The sequence below is a fragment of the Charadrius vociferus genome, unplaced genomic scaffold (assembly GCF_000708025.1).
Source record: "Charadrius vociferus isolate BGI_N301 unplaced genomic scaffold, ASM70802v2 scaffold304, whole genome shotgun sequence".
NCBI classification, from domain to species: domain Eukaryota; kingdom Metazoa; phylum Chordata; class Aves; order Charadriiformes; family Charadriidae; genus Charadrius; species Charadrius vociferus.
The window spans coordinates 640092-661307 of NW_009648042.1; the positions used below are offsets into that span (position 1 = coordinate 640092).

Genomic DNA, 21216 nt, shown 5'->3' on the forward strand with positions numbered 1-21216 from the left:
TTGCTTGCTGCCCATCCATCCTGTCTCCAACACAGGGTGGTGATTTGCAGTTGGTGTCAATGCAGGGGTTTCTGTTTTTTTGGTTGTGTTTTTTCTTGGGTTTTTTTTTTTTTTTTTCCCTGGATATGTTACTGCTCCACAACATAAACTGTGAGGTGCATGGCAGGATCTTCTGAAATGCTTTCAAAATGCCTGCTCTGCAGTGGCCAGAGCTACCCCACAATTCGGTGGAGCACTTCAAGTTGACTTTGGCTTGCAGATAAACTCATGCTGTGAAACTCTGTTTGGTAGCTTGTGTGGTGTTACACTTGCCGCAAGGAAGGTGCGAGGTGTGGGCAACATTTTAGTTACTCATAGGCAGACAAAAAAGTCAAAATCAAGATTTTTTAAAGACTAAGCATTACTGCGCTGTACTGCCAAGGATGAAAGAGCAACTTACTGCCTTCCATTTACATTAATTTTCTGGCTTTAATTTTCCTCTTCAGGCCAGGCTTGAGAGGGAACAGAGAGATGGTAATAATGAGGGTTCCTCTATTTTGGTCTCCGGACCTAGATCAGTGTTCGCAAGGCCCTGAAGCAGAGACGTGCTTTCCTGAGCCTCAGCAGCCTAAAATGAAGTTTACCCTTCTTGCTGAAGGGCTGCCGTCGCAAACAGCATGTTGTCCCTCGCAGTTGTTCCAGCTGGAACGTCTTTGATGCAAACTCGATCTGTTAAAAGCCAGATCCCCGCCGAGCATGGCAAAACAGCGGGGTCTGCGTGCCCCCACCTCCCTGCAGGTGCTGCCCCCCTTGAGCTTGTAGCTTGCCTGACCACGGGTGGTTTGTTCTGGAGGGTGGCAAACACGTGGCCTGGAGATGATGGCCGCCTCCGGAGTTTTAGGTCACCAGTGTGAGGTGGTGCCGTTTCTCAAGGATGAAGTTGGCAGACTTCTTGACACCGATAAAAGTGCTCCTCTGTCTCTAATTGAAGTCTGGGAGAAAAAGCTGAACTGTTCTGGCTGATCTTTTCCCTGAATAATTCCACCTAAAGCAAATATTTGTAATGGAAAATTTCTGCCCAAAGTGTTGCAGTTAGTTAAAACTACAATCGAGTGAAAACAGGTTCTTGAAAAGAGTCAGGCAGCGTGATTAATAGAGGGCTCTCCTCCCTCCACCCATAAAAATATAAACAAAATGCAACCCAACACTTCTGTTCCTGCTGCAAATCACGAGGGGTTTGAGTTTCATAAAAGGTTCCAGTAGGGAACAAAAGACGGGGGTTTGATCCAAATGCTATTAAAGTCACCGAGAGTCTTTCCCTTTGGCTCCGGTGGGCTTTGGAGCAGGGCCATGGTGAACACTTGAAGGCCAACCTGACCTTTCGTGGAGAGAGAAAGCTGAAGGCTTAGTTTCATCTCACTTGTACTTGCTGGAGCCTGATTAAAATCAGTGGGAGCTCAAAAAACTTTGCACTTTGTGGAGTTCAGCCCTTGAAGACTAGTCTGGCATTTAATTCCAATTTGGTGCTTAAATGTCAACATTTGTAAATAAGTAGACACCAAAGACTGAAAGTCATCTGGCTTGCTTTACAATGTATGGTTTGGTTCCTAAGGTTTAGGCACGACACTTAAGGAAAGTTTTCTGTAGAGCAGTTATTTTGTAGAGAGCACCCAGATGTACTTCTTTCTTTTTGTTAAATGCCGCCTCTGTTTCTCACTGGCTTTGCCCCTAGTGCTTTTGTCTGCAGTGTAATCTTTTCTCCATCTTGCCATGGTGACCGGGCTTGCAAACTTCCTACTATAGAAAATTTGAACAAAAAGCCAGATATTAAAGACTCTTGGCAGCATTAGGAAGTGCTGCAATCCTGTTTTTCAAAAACTCGAAGGGTGGAAGCAATCAGATGATAGACTGTCTTGAGGAATTTGGAGAGGAAATAAGATGCGTTTTATATGCTAGATGTTCACGGGAGAAATGTGTGATGCTTTCATGCTTGGAAAGGTAACTTGCATGCGGGTGTTGTGATTGATGCTGCAGTTTTTGTAAATCATTTAAATAGAGTATCCCGATACTGATTGTATGTTACACAGAGGAACCTGCAAATGTTTTCCTTCTGAATTTATTTTGTTTACTTGATATTAATAATGTCTTAAAATTATTTGTCATTTTTTCAATAGTTTTCTAGCTCCCATATGCTTAAAATATTCATGTTGTTTCTTCTCTCTTATTGTTTCTCATCGCTTTATTACAATGACGAAACCTCTGTAAGTTCAATAGAAATTGAATTATCATTGAATTAATGTCATAGGTAAGGCACTGTTTGTTACATTAAGAAAACTCCTTAGAATTTGGCAAATGCTTCTACTCTATATTAAAATAAATGTGTAGTTTTGGCTCCAGATACAGTTTAATTTTACTCATTGAGAAACAGGAAGGTTTTTATGAACGCTTCTACAACAATAAGACACCTGTGTGTTTGTCTCTGCAGTTAATTATCATAACACCTTGTCAGCAGACTTCTAATGAAACTTAAGTGTGCAGAATGCACTTCAAAAAAAAAAAAGTGCTTAAAATAAGTTCAGTTCTGCTAGACAGTTATTCACATCTCTAGAGAGACTGAGTAGAGAGCTGGGAACAAGGAGTTTTTGCATTTTAATCATGGCCTAAAATTAAATTGGTCTGTTTGGGTGACCTTTTAAAAATGCATCTCAGTGTAGTCTTCTGGGAGTCTGAAGACAGCGATCTTAGTGAGACACACATGGGGGTTTTCTGAGGATTAAGGAGTTAAGGATTTGAAAAAAAAAACACACCCCAAATCCAAAAGAAACCAGATTTTGATGGGGAAACTGCAATGTATTATAGTGTGTATTATTTGAAGTGGTCTCAACATTTTTGTTAAGTCATATGGAAAGAGCTTTGAAGGGTAAGAGTGATGTCATTATTACTGCACATTAGGGTGGTTGAAACAAGGTACAGCTTTTTTTCCAGTTTGAAAAATGAGTTACTGCTTCAAAGTATTTCAACAAATACTTGTTTCCTTATATTTCAGCTACCTGACAGCAAATAACAACCAGAATTTCTTGTATACTGCAAGGCCTTTTTTGAAGAGAGCTGCTTTGGTGATAAGCTACGTAAGTACAAATGGACTTGCCCATGTATTTCTGTGTATGTGACGAGAATGAACCATTACGTGGTGGTATCCCAAAAGACTCGGAAGGCTTAGATGGTAGATCTTAATACAAAGTTAGTCATGGAAAATTGTCTAGAAAACTTGAGCTGGTCAGAGACAAGAATATTGCTGTGTTCTCTGTTCAAATTTTTCTTTTAATTTATAGTGGCTGTCCTTAAAACTGTGTAATCATCTGCAAGTATTTCCTGCCCTAAATACTGGGGGGACTCTCTGGCACTGGGCTGACTTTTTGGTGGCACGCCGTTAGTTTCAGTGCAGGGCTCTCTAAGAGTCACCAGAAAAGTTCTGCCTGCAAATACGTGCTGCTTGATGCGCTCCAAGCAGGACTTGACGTGTTGGGAGAAAACCAGCAGCTCCACGGGGGTGTGCTGGGTGTGCCATTCCCAGTGCTGCTCTGGGAGCCAGATTCCCTTGCTCATCCCTTGTCAAGTGGCTCCCAGAGAGGTGGAGGAGTGCCAGCCCACAGAAGTCCTTCCAGGGATTAGGATTACACAGCATGAGAAATGCCGATGGAGCTTGTCCTTACACCTATGCCAGCATGAGTGAACAATAATAGCTTTTAAGACATCAGCTACATTTTTCCCCGCTGTATTTAGGTAGAGGTCAATAGCCAAACTCTGCAGTCTGAGCCGCAGCAGGGTGACGGAATTGTCCTTCAAAATGCTGCCTTCATCGTGGGCAGCAGAGATAAGCCAGTGGCTGTCAGTAATGCACACATGGAAGTGGAGGGGCACGACAACAGAGCGTGCTGTCTGTGCTGAGGGTTGGCATGTTTGTCACCCAGCACAGGGCGGCAAAATTGAATTTTGCCTAAACCGCTGAGCTGACTCACTTCTAGGCACAGGGCAGAGCACGGAGAGCTATCACAACAAAATATTTGCTGGAGGCTTAGTTCTTTTTAGTAGCGCGTTGCTAACCGAGATGTTCTTCTTTGAAGGTGATTCTCGTGTTGTATTTCCGCCTCTGGATAATGGGAGGATCCATGCCGATGTTTTCGGAGCAGGACAATCCAGCTTCATTCTCACCTTATTTGCTGACGAGGTACAATGCTGCTAATCAAACAAAAGTTTTCAAAAGTGTAGTCTTGACATTATTTTTTCCCTGCACTAAAATGTTTTACAGATGGCAAATGAGAAAACTTGTTGCGTTATCTTAATTACTTCTCCTTATTGCTCTGTGTAGAATAGAAAGCAACCAGCATTATTTGAACCCCCAAAGCATGTTCCGGGTCCTGTAGAGTTATCTGACAGATGCTTTCTTACCAAAAAACCGTGAGCTTATTTTTACACAAAGCCCAAAGAATATAGTTCAATTGCCTGAGCACAGGACCAGAAAGCCCAGTGACTGAAGCCTAACGCTAAACCTTAAAACTGGCTTCTCCTGAGGTATGGGATGCAAGGATTCAAGAATTTCAGCTTTAGCTGAAGTTTGTATAAAAAGGGGATCACCATGCCTGTTGGTGGAATATCAGTGGCTGATCACTGAAGGTGGAAGGCAGGACCAGAGTACAGAGTACTGGCACAGAGTACTGCACAGCTTTGGCTAACCATAGGATGGGCTGCCACGGATTAATTACAAACAATGAACCTGTAATTTGTGCTAACAGATTTTTGTTATTTTATCGCTTTTTTTTTTTTAAAAAAAGATACATAAATGCTTAAATTTGGTAATTTTTTTTTCCCCCCGTACTTTGGACCTGGTGTGTCTTTAGGTGGGCTGATACCATGTCCCTCTGGCTCTGCTGAGACCAGCAAGGCAGTGGCAGCTGCAGCTTAGCTATTCCCTCCAGACCTAACCAGACCAGTAGTCTGAGAAGGTGGTAGGGAGTTGGTTTCCTCTTAAGTCAGGACCATGTGTATAGCTGCTCTGGTTAGCTACTGAACTGGGGAAAGACACTTTGGAGGCTTCTGGAGGAATTTCGTGATGTCTCAAACGAAAATGGGAACAGTCCTCCTCAGTGTCACTTTCTGGCCTCGCTGGGTCATCATTCCAACATCTGCTGCAGAGTCGGACTGGATCTCATTTGGGAGACCTTTATGATAATGTGACAACACAAGGCTAAAAGTGCTTCCAGGAAGCACGTTGTCTGACTTGGAAAGCTCTGATCTGTTCGCAGCATTTCTGGCAGAGTCATTAATACCAGACTTGGTGCAGCACGGCATGAAGGATTTGCTGCTGTCCCTTTTTGATATGTTTATGCTGAGATGGGGGTCATCAAGTCATAAATGATCCCGGCCTGATTCCAATTACGTATTCTGTGCTGCAAATGTCTTTCGTGTGTTTGTCTCTTTACATTTTGTAATGACAGGGGAAGATTTGTTTTAAACCTGAAAGCGAACTCATTCTTGGAGTTTGAAACAGTGACTATTTTTACCATCGGCACTATGGATTTTAACAGCCTTATGAAAGACAAGTGAGAGTGCTGCTGGCTGAGGTCCTCCTTGGCCCTGGCAGCAGCCCTGGCTTCACCTGCAGTCCAGCAACACCTACCTGCTCCAAACTCAATTAAGGAAACCCTTGCCAGTAAAACCCAGTATTATTGTTCTAGGGGGATTCTAAAACCCTGTTATTAGCCCAGCTCTTCCGCTTCTTCTGAGCTTGATCTTAATCCTTACTTTAGCCAATTTACCCAGAAGCCTGCATCTTCCATCCGGAAAACCCATCCCTTCAGCAAGCCTGGAGACCAGCCATTACATGGCTTCCTAATATGCAGAGTTAAATTTAGCTGGTCAGTTCCTTCTCTGCAGATCTAGCAGCCACCTCCCATAGATGATGCTCAGGCATGGGTCCTGACAACAGAAGCTGAAAAGTAGGTTTGTTGCTGAATCCTGGTCAAGGTCCAGTCAGGAGACAGAACTGGAGGCAAGGCTGCAACACTGGCCCAGAGTCCATCCAGGAGAAAGGGTGAGAGACAGGAGTAGAGGCAAACAAGAGCATGTGTCTGAGAGCGTCCATCCAGGAGACAGGCTACCTGCAGCACAAGTTGAATGTCCATCCAGGAGCCAGGGATGAGCTGAAATGGGGCTCCTAGAGCAATGGGCATTAGGTGTGGGGCCAGTTGAGGCTCATCAGGGCCCTGACAGCATGTTTCCATAGTTCGGTACCTGCCGCTTGCCCTGACGTGGATCTTGTTGCTGACCTGTGATAATCCTTGTCCTCACCCTCTGGGCATGGTAGGATATAGAAAGAAGCTCGGTCCTGAGCTTCTGTTAACCTTAACCCTAGTCTCCCGGCATGGGCTTTCATCTTAGATGTGAGGTGCCTGCAGAATATGTCTGTAAATTATTCTCTGCAATTCTTGTTTCTCTGAACTCAAACCTTAAGCTGACCGCTACCTTCGACTTGCAACCAAACATCCTGAAAGAGGCCAAAACCCTGGCTCTCCTGATCCCATGCACCCCCTTAAGCCTGCAGGATCTACCTGCCAGCATGTTAGGCTTGCTCGGCAACACCTTCTCTCCTGAACCCAGACCCTAACCCTTCGCTTCAAATACTCAGTGACCCCTGGACCACCTCAGAGCTAGCTATAGGCCCAGCTGCGCTCCTGGCAGTAGTCTTCATGTTAGACCTGTGGGATCCACCTACAAACAAGAAATCGGAGTTGAGTGCTGTTTTTTTACTGTCGTATCTTGCCAGTCTCACAGAGCTGTGGCAAGACTAATTAGTCAAAGTGGATGATACCTTAGTGTAAGTTTCTGGAGAGCTGGGGTGGCAAATTTTTGCTGAATGGGTGAGTGATTGATTCTGCAAGGTAGGCAGAGACCTGATGACAGCCTCTGAACTGACAGCCCATGATGCACCCACTGACCACGGCCCTTATCTTCGCAACAAACCTTTTCCTTCCTCACCTCCTTTTTCCGACTCGGACTTACAACTCTCACCTGAGACTTTATCTTACCATGGTCAGAGCTGAGGCTGTTGCTGCAGAACTGACATTGTGCTGGTTGTCATGAGCATAGGACTGGGATGTCAGATGGAGCCAGCAAGGTTGAGTGGCATTGGAGGGGTTTCCAGGAAGATCTGTGTGTCTAGGCTGAAATGCAGGGCTCAGGTGCAAGAAAGAGGGAGGCTGAAGAGATAAGCTTGTTTTTGAAGCCTGGTATTTCCACAGGGTGGAAATAAGAAGTGGTGTTCGCTGAGTAAATTGCTTGAGGGTGGATTTGAAGGTGATACAAGTTGCTGGCTCCGGTGTTAGGGGTGACATTAGGTTAGGGTCTAGGACATCAAGGCTCAAGGATATTCAATATCCAAGTAGGTGCTGGTGTGTGTGTATGCTTGCCCAACTGGTGGATGTCCAGTCACATGGGAGAGCTTGTGGTTATGGCCCAGGCTCAGAGAAGCTGCTAAGCAGTGTCTGTTTCTCAGCTGTGGATACCTACAGCAGCAGCATATGAAGAACTGGTGTGAGAAGCTTTTAATGAGGTTTTGAAGGCAGTAATTAGGTCACAGCACTGAATTTAAAGCCAGGATGCTATTTGCAATTTGAGTTGAGTTGGGAGGAAGGGAGTGGAAGAGCTAAGTTTGGTGTGAAGACCAGAAGGGAGAAGCCCCATGAAACTAAAAGAAAGGCCAGTGTTGGGTGGTGATCTTGAGGTGGTTACTAACAGCTTAACTATGGCTGAAGCAAGGGTTAATGTTCGGGCAGTGGGCAAGTTGATTTGTAACTCTCTGAAGATCATGGAGGGCACAAATGGGAGTTTCTGTTTGCAAGCAGTCCGCTCTATTTGCACCGAGATGGAAATGTGGTTATTGTGCATGTCTCACCACGGTAAATGTTATGGTTTTCAATAGAGTTGAAAGTTATTGTAAGACTTGACCAACTGTGTGGGGCTAGGAGGAAGGCTGATGACAACAAGTAGAATAAAAAAAGAAAAACAGTAGTTTGGAAATGCGTGACAGTCTTTGTGTAATGCATAAGGTTAGATCTGGAGTCTGAGTTCATCCTATGTCAGCCAAGACCCCAAGGAGTATTGCTAACTCTCACGAGGTTTCTGTGTCAGCTGGTGAGCTGTGCGGGCACAGTTTGTCCCGAGGCTGGCAAGCGTTATTGGAGTGGGGCTAAGATTAGGGGTAGGTGCAAGATAGGGATTTGGAAAAGTATTGAGTAATGAGGTGAGATTTTGTCAGCCCTTACAATGCTTGTAGTGTAAATTAGATGACTGAGGGTGTGAGAGAGGTCTGTGCATCCGTGATTGTGTAGAGGAGGGGAGCATGTAGAAATTAAGGTGTATCAAATGAATCTAAGAGGAGACAGGTTCAAAGCAAGCCAAGGAAGTGGCTTACAACAGGTAGCTGAGCTGCGGAGCTCCTTCCTGCAGGATGTTGTGGGTGTGCTGAAAGCTTATGCAGGCTCAAAGAGAGATTTGGCAAGTTAAAAAAAGAAATCCAGGGTACTAAATATGCAGAAATCACATCCAACTCTGGGACATCATGCTAGCTAGAAAGAGGAAAAAGTTATCATGTTCTTATGTGCTTTGCTTGGTATTAATTCTTGGTCACTGCTGGAGAGAGGATCCTGATCCAGACAGACCTTTGGTGTGGCCGTTTGGCCTTAGAACATGACTATCTGTTCTGTGTAACCCATCTCCAATCCTGGACAACAAAAACTTATGAATTAAAGTAGACAATAATGATATATTTAACCATTGGAAGATGAAATGTGCTGAAATAGTGACAGTTTTTCAATCTTAAAAAAAAAAAAATCATCCTTCAGTATGCTCACTAAATTACTGTCCTTAAAATTACAAGTGAATGGGGATGCAAATAAATGCTTTGGAAGTCAGAATATGAATGCTTCAGTCCCTGCAAGGTACTGGATTTTTCTAATATTCCCAAATACCTTAAAACTTACAGTGACATAAATGACAGCCACGTTTCCACATCCTTCAGTGGGGAAAAAAGCTTGGTAAGGGTGATCTGAGAAGATGAAATCTGTCCATCATTCCCTTTCTCAGTGGAGGCAGAAATGGAGGTATTGGGAATCCTGCTATTTGTAAGTCTTGCCATTAGAGCTTGTCCATACAGGCTGTTGTACGCTGCAGAAAGGACGTACCTTCTCCAGTGACCTACCTTGAAGAACAGTCATGACAGATTTCCAGTCGTTGTGACTTGCCATCCCAAAATCTGCTATGGGTAAGCTGTTGCAGTAGAAAAAACAATCCCAAACGTCTGTTAAAACATTTTTGCCTTGTATTAGATGAAAGTTGAGGAGGAATGCAATTGGAAAGGTTTCGAGAGCTACCCAGCTTTAGGTAAACAGCGTACTGAAGTGCAGCTGGAGTGTTAGCAGGGCGTTGAGCTGCGGGCTGTCATGCTTCAGACGCTTTGCACAATGTTTCTTTCTTCTGCCATTCTTGAGGGGAAAGAAGTAGGAGGCCTCTGGATAAACAGATTGTATTACTAACACCATGGTAAGACAAGGGAAAAGTCCATTGTACAGCATGTCTCAAGGTGTGTGAAACATTAAATCCTACCCGTAATTTCAAACTAAGAAAATGTTTTCGTAAACTCTATCTTCAGGAGTCAATTTATATTAAGCTCTGCTGGCATTTGGCTTGTGACGTCCCTTGGCTAATCAGTCTGGGCATGAAGCGGGCTTATTTGTGTTGTTGCATTAAATAGTTAATGCATTTCTGCTAAGACTGCCTTGAGATAACATTGTCCTGTGGTTGAACTGTGCTCTCTGTAAGCCGGCTTTCTGCATTTCTTTGCAGTTTCAATCAGGTAAATGAGAATTCAGTGCCGCAGAAAGCTGAAGAAATGCTTATACGTAAAAACTGGCACATACTCCTTTTCATAGAGATTTGTGACTGTTTTCTGAGCAATGCATTTAATCATTCCAGTTGTGACTTCAAAGGGAATGAACTACGGAGAGGCACAGGGCGGACCTGTGCTGGAGAAGTGGGTCCCCGTGCCAGGCAGTTCTGCCAAGGCAATAGAAGTCAACTGCAGCAACTACTCTGGTATGGGATTTTCACTGACCTTAGGGTAGGAAATGGCATTAAAATGGACCCCTATCGCATATAGGTTCTTAACTCGCCAGGTTTGCAGTGCTTCCTGAGTGGGAAAGTTCTACCTGTTTTGTCAGTGCCTTCTATTGTGTGCCCAAATGTGCTTAACTTCAGCCCTACACGTAATCTCTGTAGGCTCCCAGGATTCAGGACTCACTTCTAGACAAAAGAGTGAATAACAGTGTTGGTAAGAATTGCTGTCATGCTCACCTAGAGGCCAGACAGTCCATACATTAAATGTAAAATGTATTTTTTTATTCCAAGGGCTGCAGGTGTCAGGGGGAAGCTTATCTGGAAGATGGTACTACAAAGCTAAGGCCATCCTACAGCAGCAGGTTCCCAGAGGAAACTGCTTTCCCAGAACTGCGTGAAAGATTTCAGCATCTCTCGCTGTTAAGTTTTCTTGGTTTAATGAGCAACCCAGGTAGGTAGCGCTGCTCTGGAAATCAGCTTGATAGGCATTTTTAATGGGTCATGGCACTTGCTGCAAGCACTGGTTACACAACAAGCCTTCCTGGCCAAAAGCCCACATATGGAGTGGAGGGGTGCAGCCAAAGCAGAGGCCATTGACCTCCTATAAGCAATGCATTTTGCTTTTCAAAATACTGCCACGCAGGAGAGCCAGACCGTGGCCAGTCTCTGAGGCAAAGCAGCGTGCCCAGGACATCCCTTTGGCTCCTGCCAGCACGGGGTAGGTAACGCTCTGGGGTACAATGGATTGTTTCCAGAAACGTTATCACAGCGGGTTTATGAGGTCTGGTTTTTAATTTCCTGAGAATCAGCCACCAGTATCTCAGCAGCTGTCCAGAGGACCCTCCATGCCCTGCTGCCTCAGTGAGCCTCTTCTGAAGCAATTGCCCACCGGTGGCTGGGGGGTTTCGGCTGTGTGACTTCTGGAGCGGCTGCTGTTGGTGGCGAGCTGAGGATCATGTTTGATCACAAGGCACGCTCTCACCCACAGCATGCAGGGAGTTGCGGACAGAAAACAGTACGACATCAATCTCAGGTTTCCTATCACTGAGACTCTGACAGCAGGCTTGGGTTTCACTGGAAATTCACAGGCTCTTTGAAAGTCTTTACTCTTCAAGAATTTGATATTTTTCAGATCCTTAGCTACAGAGTTGAAACAACTGAGAGAGCGCCATTCACTAGATCAAAGCTCTTCAGGCTGTGAAGCTACAGAGGACAATATAGTCTGCCTTTCCTCCTGTGCCCCTAGTGCACACAAACCCACTTTCCAGAGGAGTTACCTCGCTGGTCATCAATTTGTAGCTGCCTGTTTATCCGTATCTTGGTCTTTCTTACTCCTATCCTGTGCTGACTGGCAGCTCTTTCCCCCGAGATGCAAAAGTTTTGATGAAAGGGAATACACAGGCACTTATTCCAGTTAGAGTATTTTCTGTCTAGCTGATGCTTGGATTTGGATGTTAAATTGGAATTTGTCTGTCTGTTGTTTGTTTGTGTAGTCTTACTCCACCATCACTGAACGTGCTGGGTAGACAGAGTGTGATTTTTCTTCTAAGGCTATGAAAAGAAAATATTTAGGCTGACAATATACAGAGCAGGAAAATAAACTCATGTGGGAAGGTATGACTGGACTGGCAGTTACCCAGGGGAAGCACAAATACATACAATTTTAAGACAAGATCCTTAAATATCACCACCTGGTTATAATTGCAGCCACGTGTCCTTGGAGGACATTGTTGTGAAGGGTCTCATCAAACACACTTGGTTTTAGGGCTTCTCAGAGGATGAAGAGAGCCTTAAGCTGAAAGCAGTTCAGCCGTTAATGCAAGTGAGAAGCTGTTTTCCCTAATAAAGGAGCTCTTCTCACCCTTACAGTGAACTGAAACCTCCCTGAGTCCCTGGCAGTGTGTAGGTCTTATTCTCCGAAGAGCATTAACAAGGTCTGTGACTTCTGAAAAGGCAACAACTATCTTCCTGTTTCTGTTTCAGATCCCTTTCTTCTTCAAAGACCCCCTTCTTTTCCCAAATACCAGTTAAGTGCAGTGTTATCACCTGTCTCCTAGGTAGGTCCCTTTTTTTCTCCAACCAGGGAATATTTTGCCTTTGCCTTGCTAAAATCCCCAGTGCAGGACAATCTTCCAGTTGCAGGTGGATGCCCTGCTGGGTCTTTGGGGTAAGGTCGTTTGTCAGGAATGGGATGGGTTGTCCCAGGACTGTGTAGGTGGTATGCTGCACCACTGTGTGCACCTAGAAAGAATAGGGTCACCACCCCCCCGCCTTTCCATGCAGCTTTGGTGGGGCATGCTCTGAGTCTTGTGATCACTCGTGCAGCACAGTTTTAGAAAAAAAAATCTATAATCTCAGTCCCTAGGAGCTGGGGAAAAAAGCTTAAAATGCTCCAAAATCAGAAAGCAAATGAAATTCCTCGCATGCTCTGGTCTTGTGATCACTCGTGCAGCACAGTTTTAGAAAAAAAAATCTATAATCTCAGTCCCTAGGAGCTGGGGAAAAAAGCTTAAAATGCTCCAAAATCAGAAAGCAAATGAAATTCCTCATGCATTTCTATAAATCTTGCATTTTTTTTTAGCTAGCCTCACAACCCTTATGTGCTCTGATTGCCTGGGTTTGGCAGAGCTGAGATTAGGGCTTTTCCAAGCTTGTTAGTCTCTTTTACAACAAAGTGTAACAGACAATCCCTCAAGTATTTTTCTGTCGTATTGTTTATGGCTTTAAGTAGCACCCTGTACTTTCATTTTTGCAGCAGAAGTAATTGGTTCAGATAGTTGTTTTCTGCAACAGGTTCTAGATATGAGTCATCCTGTATTTATCTCACACAAAGGACGCAAGAGTACATTTAAACTAAAAAATTTAAAACTAAACAAACTGGATTGCCATGACAACACCTGCTACCTACAGGAGGAGCTGTGTTTTTCTGAACATGCTAGAGATGCTGAGAAATGTAAAGAAACACTTGATACCAGCTGAAACTTGGATTTCCATGTTCAATTTGCAAATAATAATAAAAAAAAAAGGCAACTGTAATGCAAATGCTGTTAACCAGCCTGGGGGAAAACTGATTGCCAATTAAGAGGCAGATTCTTCCAATCACCTCACCAGTAATACTCTGTCATCCCTGGGATTAACTGATAGAGAGGGAGATGTTACAGGCAGGGATTTTTCTCCCTTGAAATTCCAGCAGACATGAACAGCAATATAGAGAAGATCATTAATTTAAAATGTAATTCATTTAGTCAACTAATTAATAGAAAATACTTTTGTTGCCATTTGCAGGCAGGCCGCTGAAATGTAATTAGCACCTGGAATAATTCAATGAATCTTCGAGTCTTTTCAAAATTTGCAAATTATTTCCTTGCTGTGTCAGCTTTGGTGAGAGGGTCCTTCCAAAGTTTTTCCTGCACTTAGCTTTCTCCCTGGTTAGGGATACGAGAGCCACATGGATGTAAAGGAATATCATGTGCTGTCAAGACCTATAAGTAAAAAGCAGTGCTGAATTGTCAGTGACTATTCTTAGCATCCTGTTATTTTTATGTTCCCAGTACCTAGAATAGCGATAGTTTGTAATGCTTTACTTTATACAGCCATCCGTCACATTGACAGAGAGGTTACCAATGCTGAAAGCACATCCAAACTCTTACTTGGATCAGAGCTTGCTGAAGGCTTTCTTGCAGCTTACAAATGCCCCCTAAAATCAGGCAGTGCTCTCCCGCATCTTGCTTCTATGCCCGCTGGTGGCACATGCACATCCAATGAGGTCGTTCAGCCTTGGTGATGAGAGACGTGGCCAAGGGTTCTTCAATGGGTTGTCTGGAGAGGCAAACCAGTTGACCATACATAGATGGTAATGACTGTCACAGGCTTCAAAATAGTTTGCTGCTGTTGGCAGAGCATATTTAAGACACTAATTATTGCCGTAATGGAACGGAGCGATTGTCCATCTCCTCTGGGACCTGCCTCTGGCAGCAAGTTGTGCATGTGGCTCCCAAGGAAGACGGAAGCCCCACAAGCGCATGGAAGGAGAGACTTGTTTACAAACTGCTCCTGATCAGTGCGTGTCCTGGAGCGTGTCTTCTCATCTTCAACAGCAGTTTGTCCTAACCTTCCAGCAGAAAATGCATGAACGCACACTAATCTGGTTACCCGGAATTCCTCTTAAAATTTGTTAAACTGATTCAGTTTGTTGTGGCAGCAAGCTGTGTTTATTTATTCTGTGCTGCATAACGATGTATCAACTCCTGCCTTATCAGTGAAGATGCAGAAAAGCAACTAGTCTGTCTTTAAGTGCAGTGTTGCAGTTTGCAAAGATCCCAAATGTTGGCTCGTTCCTTCCTACCCAGCAGCCCAGTCTGAGTAAGGAGGGGAGGGTTTCTGGTGTGCGTTGTGGTTTGCATACAAAATTCTATGAATATTGTGATGCTTATTGAAAATTGTAATATGCCAGGGCATAAAAGGGGTCACTCCCTCCAAAAACTGGGGTCTCCTAAGGCATCAAGTGCAAAACTAACTCAATGCTTCCGAAAATCCTGTCTAATACGCAGTCTTGTAGCGATACCATATGCAATGACATTATTCAGATTGACATAAATGGACATGCTTTTACTTTTACTAAAAGTAAAGCTAGGAATGGGTCTCAGTTTGGCTTTTAAGTAAGTAGCTGTAAATAAATGCTGGCAACATTTTCTGAGCTGACGTTGTACTGAGGCTGATAGAGAAGTCTGGTTTGTATTGCAGCCATGCAGAGGTGGGGCCAGACGACACGTAACATCACGAGTGAGCACCTTGGCGTGATTGAGCTCCACCAGATTTTGCATTGCTCTGTTTCTCTGTAATGTGGACCAGAAAAGATTGGCTTGGTGACTAGAAAAGACGTATTTGTTTCTTTAGAAATAGTGAACAATCAAAACTGTAAGAAGAGTTTGAGTAAAATTAGATTATGGTTTTGAGGGATGCTTTCTTAAATAGAGACTGGCTTTTTAATCACGTCTTCTGTTAAGAGAGAAGATAGATTTTCTCTCACTTTCCCCCTTCATTACTCCCTCAGCGTGGGGAAAGGGAGGAAAATGGGGGGATGAAAGATAAACGTACCAAATGGCTGGAAATCTTAAAAATGTGGGAATATTCCATTTTCCATTAGAATTGGGAGCTTAGAAAGATTAGCAGGGAAATGAGAATGTGCCTTTTCCACTGCTTACAATGAAACATTATTCCAGCTCGGTAAGCCTCCCTGCTCTTGGGTTGCTGTGTTGCTGGAGACGTTTGTTTTTTGAATGAGAAGAGAACCTGATATCCTAACTGTTTGTGGTTATTTAAAAATGTTTTCACAAAAATTGAGGCCTGTTTCATCCTTGTGTCTTGGCCCAACATCCATCTGGGAACTTCCGTCCTGCCTGCCTAGAGTCATATTTAGCTTCAGTATCTTCTGCCACAAATAAAATATGATGTTGTAAGTGCTGTTGTAAGGGGCGGCATTTTGACCCCAAAGAGGTATATTTGTAAGTGGCAAGTGAAACAATCCTCTGTCTACATGACTTGACATCTCGTGGGCATCCTTTGTTATTATCTTAATAAACCTGCAAAGGTACCATGGCAACTGGGTGTGATAACAACAGCCAAAGCAGACTCAGATGGAAGAAATCCTATGCAGGATAGAATATAATTTCCTTTCTTTTTGAGTATTTGCTGTCTTTGATGCTGTGTACAATGTGGGTTTTCCATTTGCGAACCAAGGAAGGGTTTGTCTGTCCTAAGGCTGTGACAGTTTTGCTTGGTTGACATCATGATTGCTGGAATAATCTCTGGCCCCTAGCATACAAAAGCATTCAAACTTTGGTAAATGTGGTTTGAGGGGGATGCCCTTTTGGGCAAGTAGGTGCCAAGCAGCAAAAGGCTGGCATGGAGAGCGGATGGTGGTTTGATTTTTAGTTTTTCTGGTGGTTTATTCGCCCCCCTCCTTGTTTTCTTTAGCCCAGTTGCATACATGCTGTTCTTGTTTGGTCTTCTAAAAGCCCTGCATACTTCCCAGAGGGCAGCATGGTTCCCCATTTCCACTCCCCATTAATTTCCTCTCTATTGAGAGTACCAATTAATGAAGATTACAACAATTTGAAAGGCTCCCTACTTCTCTATCACTTCTGTGGCCGCCTCATGCAAGCTGTCACTAGCCCTAATAAGCTGTGATGGGATCAGCTGAGAATCGCCCTGTGCCTCCTTTCTTCTGTATTTTCTCTCTGTGCTGGGATGCAAAGAGAAAAGACAGAGACGTCTGACTTTAATTGCTGCATATTGTGCACATAGGAGAAATCCTAAATTGTAAGTTAAACCCAGCTAGAGGGATATCTTGTATTGCAGGAGTAAACCAGTGAACTGTGAAACAGTTCAATATATGTATGTACCTGCTTAGTTGTTATTCATTTATTGTTGAAGCTGGTAGAAAGTCACTTCAAAAATTTAACATTCAAATGGGAGATGAAGATTTCTTAGTTTTCCAAAGGCTGGTGCACAGAAACCACATAAATATTATTGATGTTATGTTATTTCTTTAAACGACCTGTTGAATTGCCCCTCACCTGTGTTAGTATCTCATTATTGACGGAGCGGTATAGTATTGCCTGTGAGTGCAGAGCTAATTTTTTTTTTTCCCTCATCCCAAATAATACATGGTAATTGCCAAAGGAAAATGTTTCATGTGTTGGCCGTCATTCCATGTGTTACGTTACCTGTTTTCTTTTGCAGGTTTCTGACTTATTCCTACCTTCTGGCCTTCAATGCATGGCTTCTGCTGGCACCCATCACCCTGTGCTACGACTGGCAGGTTGGCAGCATCCCTTTGATCGAGTCCATCTGGGATGCGAGGAACTTAGCCACAGTGTTTCTGGTGCTGGTGATGACGTTACTCAGCCTACACTGCATAGCTGCATTCAAGGTAACACCAAAAGACACAGAATAGAAAGTTTTTTTTAAAACCTTTTGTGTCCTAATCTTCAGATGAAATGGTCAGTAAGCGCAAGTTTTCCTCTCAAATGCATTGGATTGAGGTGAAAAAAACATACTGCTACATAGGTAATGCAGGCAAGCTTAACAGATGAAAATGTCCCTCTAGTTGAATATCAGTCTCTAATTGGTCTGATTTGAGGGCAAAACTTGGCCTGGAGTCCTGCATTCAATTACTGTTAATGATCCAAACCCTGCTGAAGTTGTTAAGTGTCTCTGCCTCTCCCATAGTCATTAGGCTCTTTGTCACTGCTTCAAACAGGACTGGGAACTGTTGTCTGCGGAGCCATTTGAAAATGAAATCAATTATTGTATTCATACCTTTACTGAGCTTCTAAAACCTATGTGTTGGATATGGAAGATTTCCCATCAGCAAAGTAATGGAACGCAGGAAATCTGAAATGACCTGGAAATTGTTATTTAGTGTAAATAACAGAGTGGCAAGCCAAGCTTCACAATTCAGCATTTCACATCTACCATTAATCATACGGCAGAAATGAAAGTGAGGTTGTACTAGACTTGTCAGTGGTCAGATACAAACTTACACGGAAGGGGTGTCTTTGTGCATCATAGGGAGTTACAGGCAATTCCTTCTGCAGTTGTGTTGTGGAAGCTTCTTTAGGAAAGGTGTTAGGAATAATTTTTGAAATAGTACAAAAGTTTCTTTTCCTTAAAAATACATCTCACTCAAAAGCATAGTAGGGGAGCAACAGGTTTTTAATACTTCTGTTGTGCTAAAATGTGCATGGTATGTACATGTTTCAGTCTACCCTGGCAGTATTCTCTGTGCTCCTCATAAGGAGATGGAAAATGAACCAGTTAGAGACTGCGGAGTCATTACTTTGGATTATATATTGACAGATGCTATAAGGGAAAATACCCTATTAGATATTCGCTAGTTCTACCTGCAGGTTGTACATCATCTTGTATTCTTCCTGCTTTCATTACTCACTGCTAGAGATATTCAGAAGTGTTTGTATTAGACCTAATCCTGTTCCCAGGGAAGTTAATGATAAAATTCTCATTAGCCCAGTACTGAACGCTTCTGAAAAACCTTATCCCATGTTCTTTGAAGTTTTGGTTGCTTTTTATTTCTTCTTCTGTTGTCGGAATTGGTACTATGTGTAAGAGTAATGTTGTTGGTTTGCTAGAAAAAAAATCTTTCAGGATTATCTGAAGACATTTTGTGTTATTTTATTTTGGGTAAAACGGTAATCCAGAAGGATTCCTTTGGGTAACTGAATCGTGTGTCTTCCATCAAACTGCAAAACAAAATGTTTCAAAACACTTCGTGCATTAAATTTTTTTCTATGTTTTATCACATTGTTATTCCTTCTGTTTTTTTCTTTAAGGTAAAACAATTCAGTCTGGGTTTATGAATACCACTGTTTGACTTGAAACTGCAGCTTCTGGGTTTTTTTTGTGAGAGTAAGTTCACTGCTTTGCCTTTAACCACTGTTAATGTTGCGTTAAGCAACATGAATTTTGATCTCCAGGCATTTACTTACTGGATGCTTTGAAGTTCATCTTGTAGATTCCCTTGTGTTTATTCTTGAAAACCCCAAACATGGAATAAGTTGTATCCTAAGTGAGCTGCTTTTGTGTCTAACCCAAGTAAAACCAGAACCATCACGTTTTCTTCACAAAGTGCTGTAATCAGGCTCAGCTCACCAGCTTCCCAGCACACCCGCTGTGAGCGTGGAACTAGTAATGGTTCCTGGGGGTCAACTTGACATGCTTTCCCCAGCCCTAGGTATTATTAGAGATAGCTGAAATATTCTGCTTTTCACAAAATTCTAAATTTCTGAAACTATTTTCAATTTTATTTTTAGCAACTCTCACAACCCAACTGCGATACTGCTGTTAAGTGGTACAGGGATGATTGTGTTGAGCCGAGTAATATGGATTATTGAGGAAAGCAAACAGTAGGAAGAGGCACATTTCCTGGAAATAAATTATCCTGTTTGGCTTTGGACGCTCTCAGGAATGTCTTCTACAGTGAGGAGAGGGAAGTTCAGGACACATGAACTACAGGCACAATTCAATATATCAGGCTCTTAAGAAAGCTTCTATCCAAATGCAACAGCAGTGGCCTTTCATACAACATTGCTTCCCCACCACATCCTCCCCCAGGAAGGACCATCCTTCAGGCAAGCCCCAGACAGGCCACTTCTCCTTTTTGTGCAGCTTGTGGGCAACATGAGATGTGTCAGCGTATTTTTTTCTCATTTCATAAAGTGTAAGATGTTCTGCTTTCTTTTTGAAGCAAACACACAAAACGGCCTTAGCAGCCATTTTTCTCTCCTTATTCATTGCAAAGTCTGACCTGGATAGCTTGCAGTTTTCTAAGGAATGGTGTTAGAGTGAACAGGCATGCAGTTTGTGTGCCTTATGTTTGCGTGTGTAGGTGTGCAGGGGTAAGAGAGGACAAAACCTCATATTCATTCTCATTGGCACTAGCACTTTCCTTTCTGTGGCATGGAGAATGGAAATGCTGGAAAAGATTTTTGGCAGAAGTGACGACATTTGTGCAGCGAACAATGAACCGATTTTCAGTGGAAGAGGCGATGCGTGTGCATCCACAAAACAAGCTCACAGGAGACTCACAGCATATATTACACGGACTGTAATTAGAGAACGCATGTATTGGATTTCTGCCTTTGTTGCCATTGAATTTTAAACAGGGCTAATTTGTTGTTGACGTTTGTGATTAGGGTAATAACCCTGTTGGCATGTATGTGTAGTGCTGATAAAGGACATCTAAGGCATGAAGCTTTCTTGTTCCATTTCATTTTGTGAATGCTGTTGTACCTCAGAAGGAGAAGAAACAGTGCAGGATTTCTACCTGTAAATGCTTTGCTTGGAACTTGCCTGTTACTAGATGGGTTTTTTTTTTATGCTGAAAACTGCAGAAACAGAGAAAGCAGCTCTCCAGTTGGTTATTGTTTGGAGAGAGAAGCCTCCCGCCTCGTCCTCCTCATCCGCTTTCACTGTTGTCCTCCTTCTTACATAATAAGGAAGTCGCTTGAAAAATTGCTTTGTTAATTCCTTGTGTATAACTTCCATTAGCCGAGTCATTTTATGTGCGTAGTGCTCACCTCTCTTGCTTATCGGCCAAAGAGCTCCCGATGAGCAGCTCCCCAAGAAGGACTCATTGCTCTGCACAGAGTTTAGGTGCACAGCCATGGTTGTCTCTTGCTGCAGCCATCCCTGTCACACGTGACAATTAATGCTGGTCTTTGGGAGGCCTGACAGGAGTAAAGAAAAGGCCTGCTCCTTGGCACACCTCCCACTGTGGGAGTAAAGAACCTTCTCGTCATCTCTGGCCAAGATTTTTTCATAGCAACTGATGTGGCAAAGTTGCAGTCCATTATTAAGCAGCTCTTTGAAGCCTTTTGAGACTTGATTTCTCACCACACAGATGCTCAGCGCGCTCTGCAAATCAGCCTCTCTTGAGCTGTTTTAGCCAAGGCACCAGGAGTCACTGGCGGGTCTCAAAATCCTCAGGTTCTGCTCGGCACTTAGCAGTGAACTTCTTTGCCCAGTCTGGCTGGGCTTCGAGTAGCGTGCCGGGGATGTGTCAGAGGCTGGGGATGCTATTGCAGATGTCTGCATCCCAGAGAAATAATAACAGCTGGGAAAAGAGGATGAGATTTGTTTATTGTTCGTTTTCAAAGACAGCCTCAGCTGCAAGGAATGGTCATGGTCTGTCTTCTGGCTTTGGGCCTAGGTAGATTATGAAGGTGCCAGTGAAATGGATGAAGCACTCTCTTTTTGGTTGCCAAGCACGCCTGTTACAAGGTCAGAGAAATGATCTGTCTGATGCTTCAAATGGCCACTAGCGTAGCCAAGGGCCCATAGCGCTGTCTTTCTACGGTGAGCACCTGGTGAACTAGAGAGAGGACAACAGTTCTGGGCGTATCGTCAGGATGGCAGTTATTTCTTTGACATGTCATAATAATTCAATGAGCATGAAAGAAAAACCTTCAGATGTTTGAAACGCCACTCTGCATGGCATTTTTAGGTCGCTGCTCAATTAGCAGCATGATTAAAATGCAGCTGATC

The 21216-nt window shown here is 43.4% G+C and overlaps 1 protein-coding gene across 1 annotated transcript in view; it reads left to right on the forward strand.

Moving 5' to 3' along the window:
• TMTC1 (transmembrane and tetratricopeptide repeat containing 1) overlaps nt 1–21216 on the forward strand; it is a 134870-nt gene that overhangs the window by 43122 nt on the left and 70532 nt on the right. The window contains exons 5-7 of the mRNA XM_009883633.1: nt 3026–3107; nt 4104–4207; nt 16894–17083. Coding sequence (XP_009881935.1) covers nt 3026–3107; nt 4104–4207; nt 16894–17083 — 376 coding nt within the window. The remainder of the gene's footprint in view (nt 1–3025; nt 3108–4103; nt 4208–16893; nt 17084–21216) is intronic.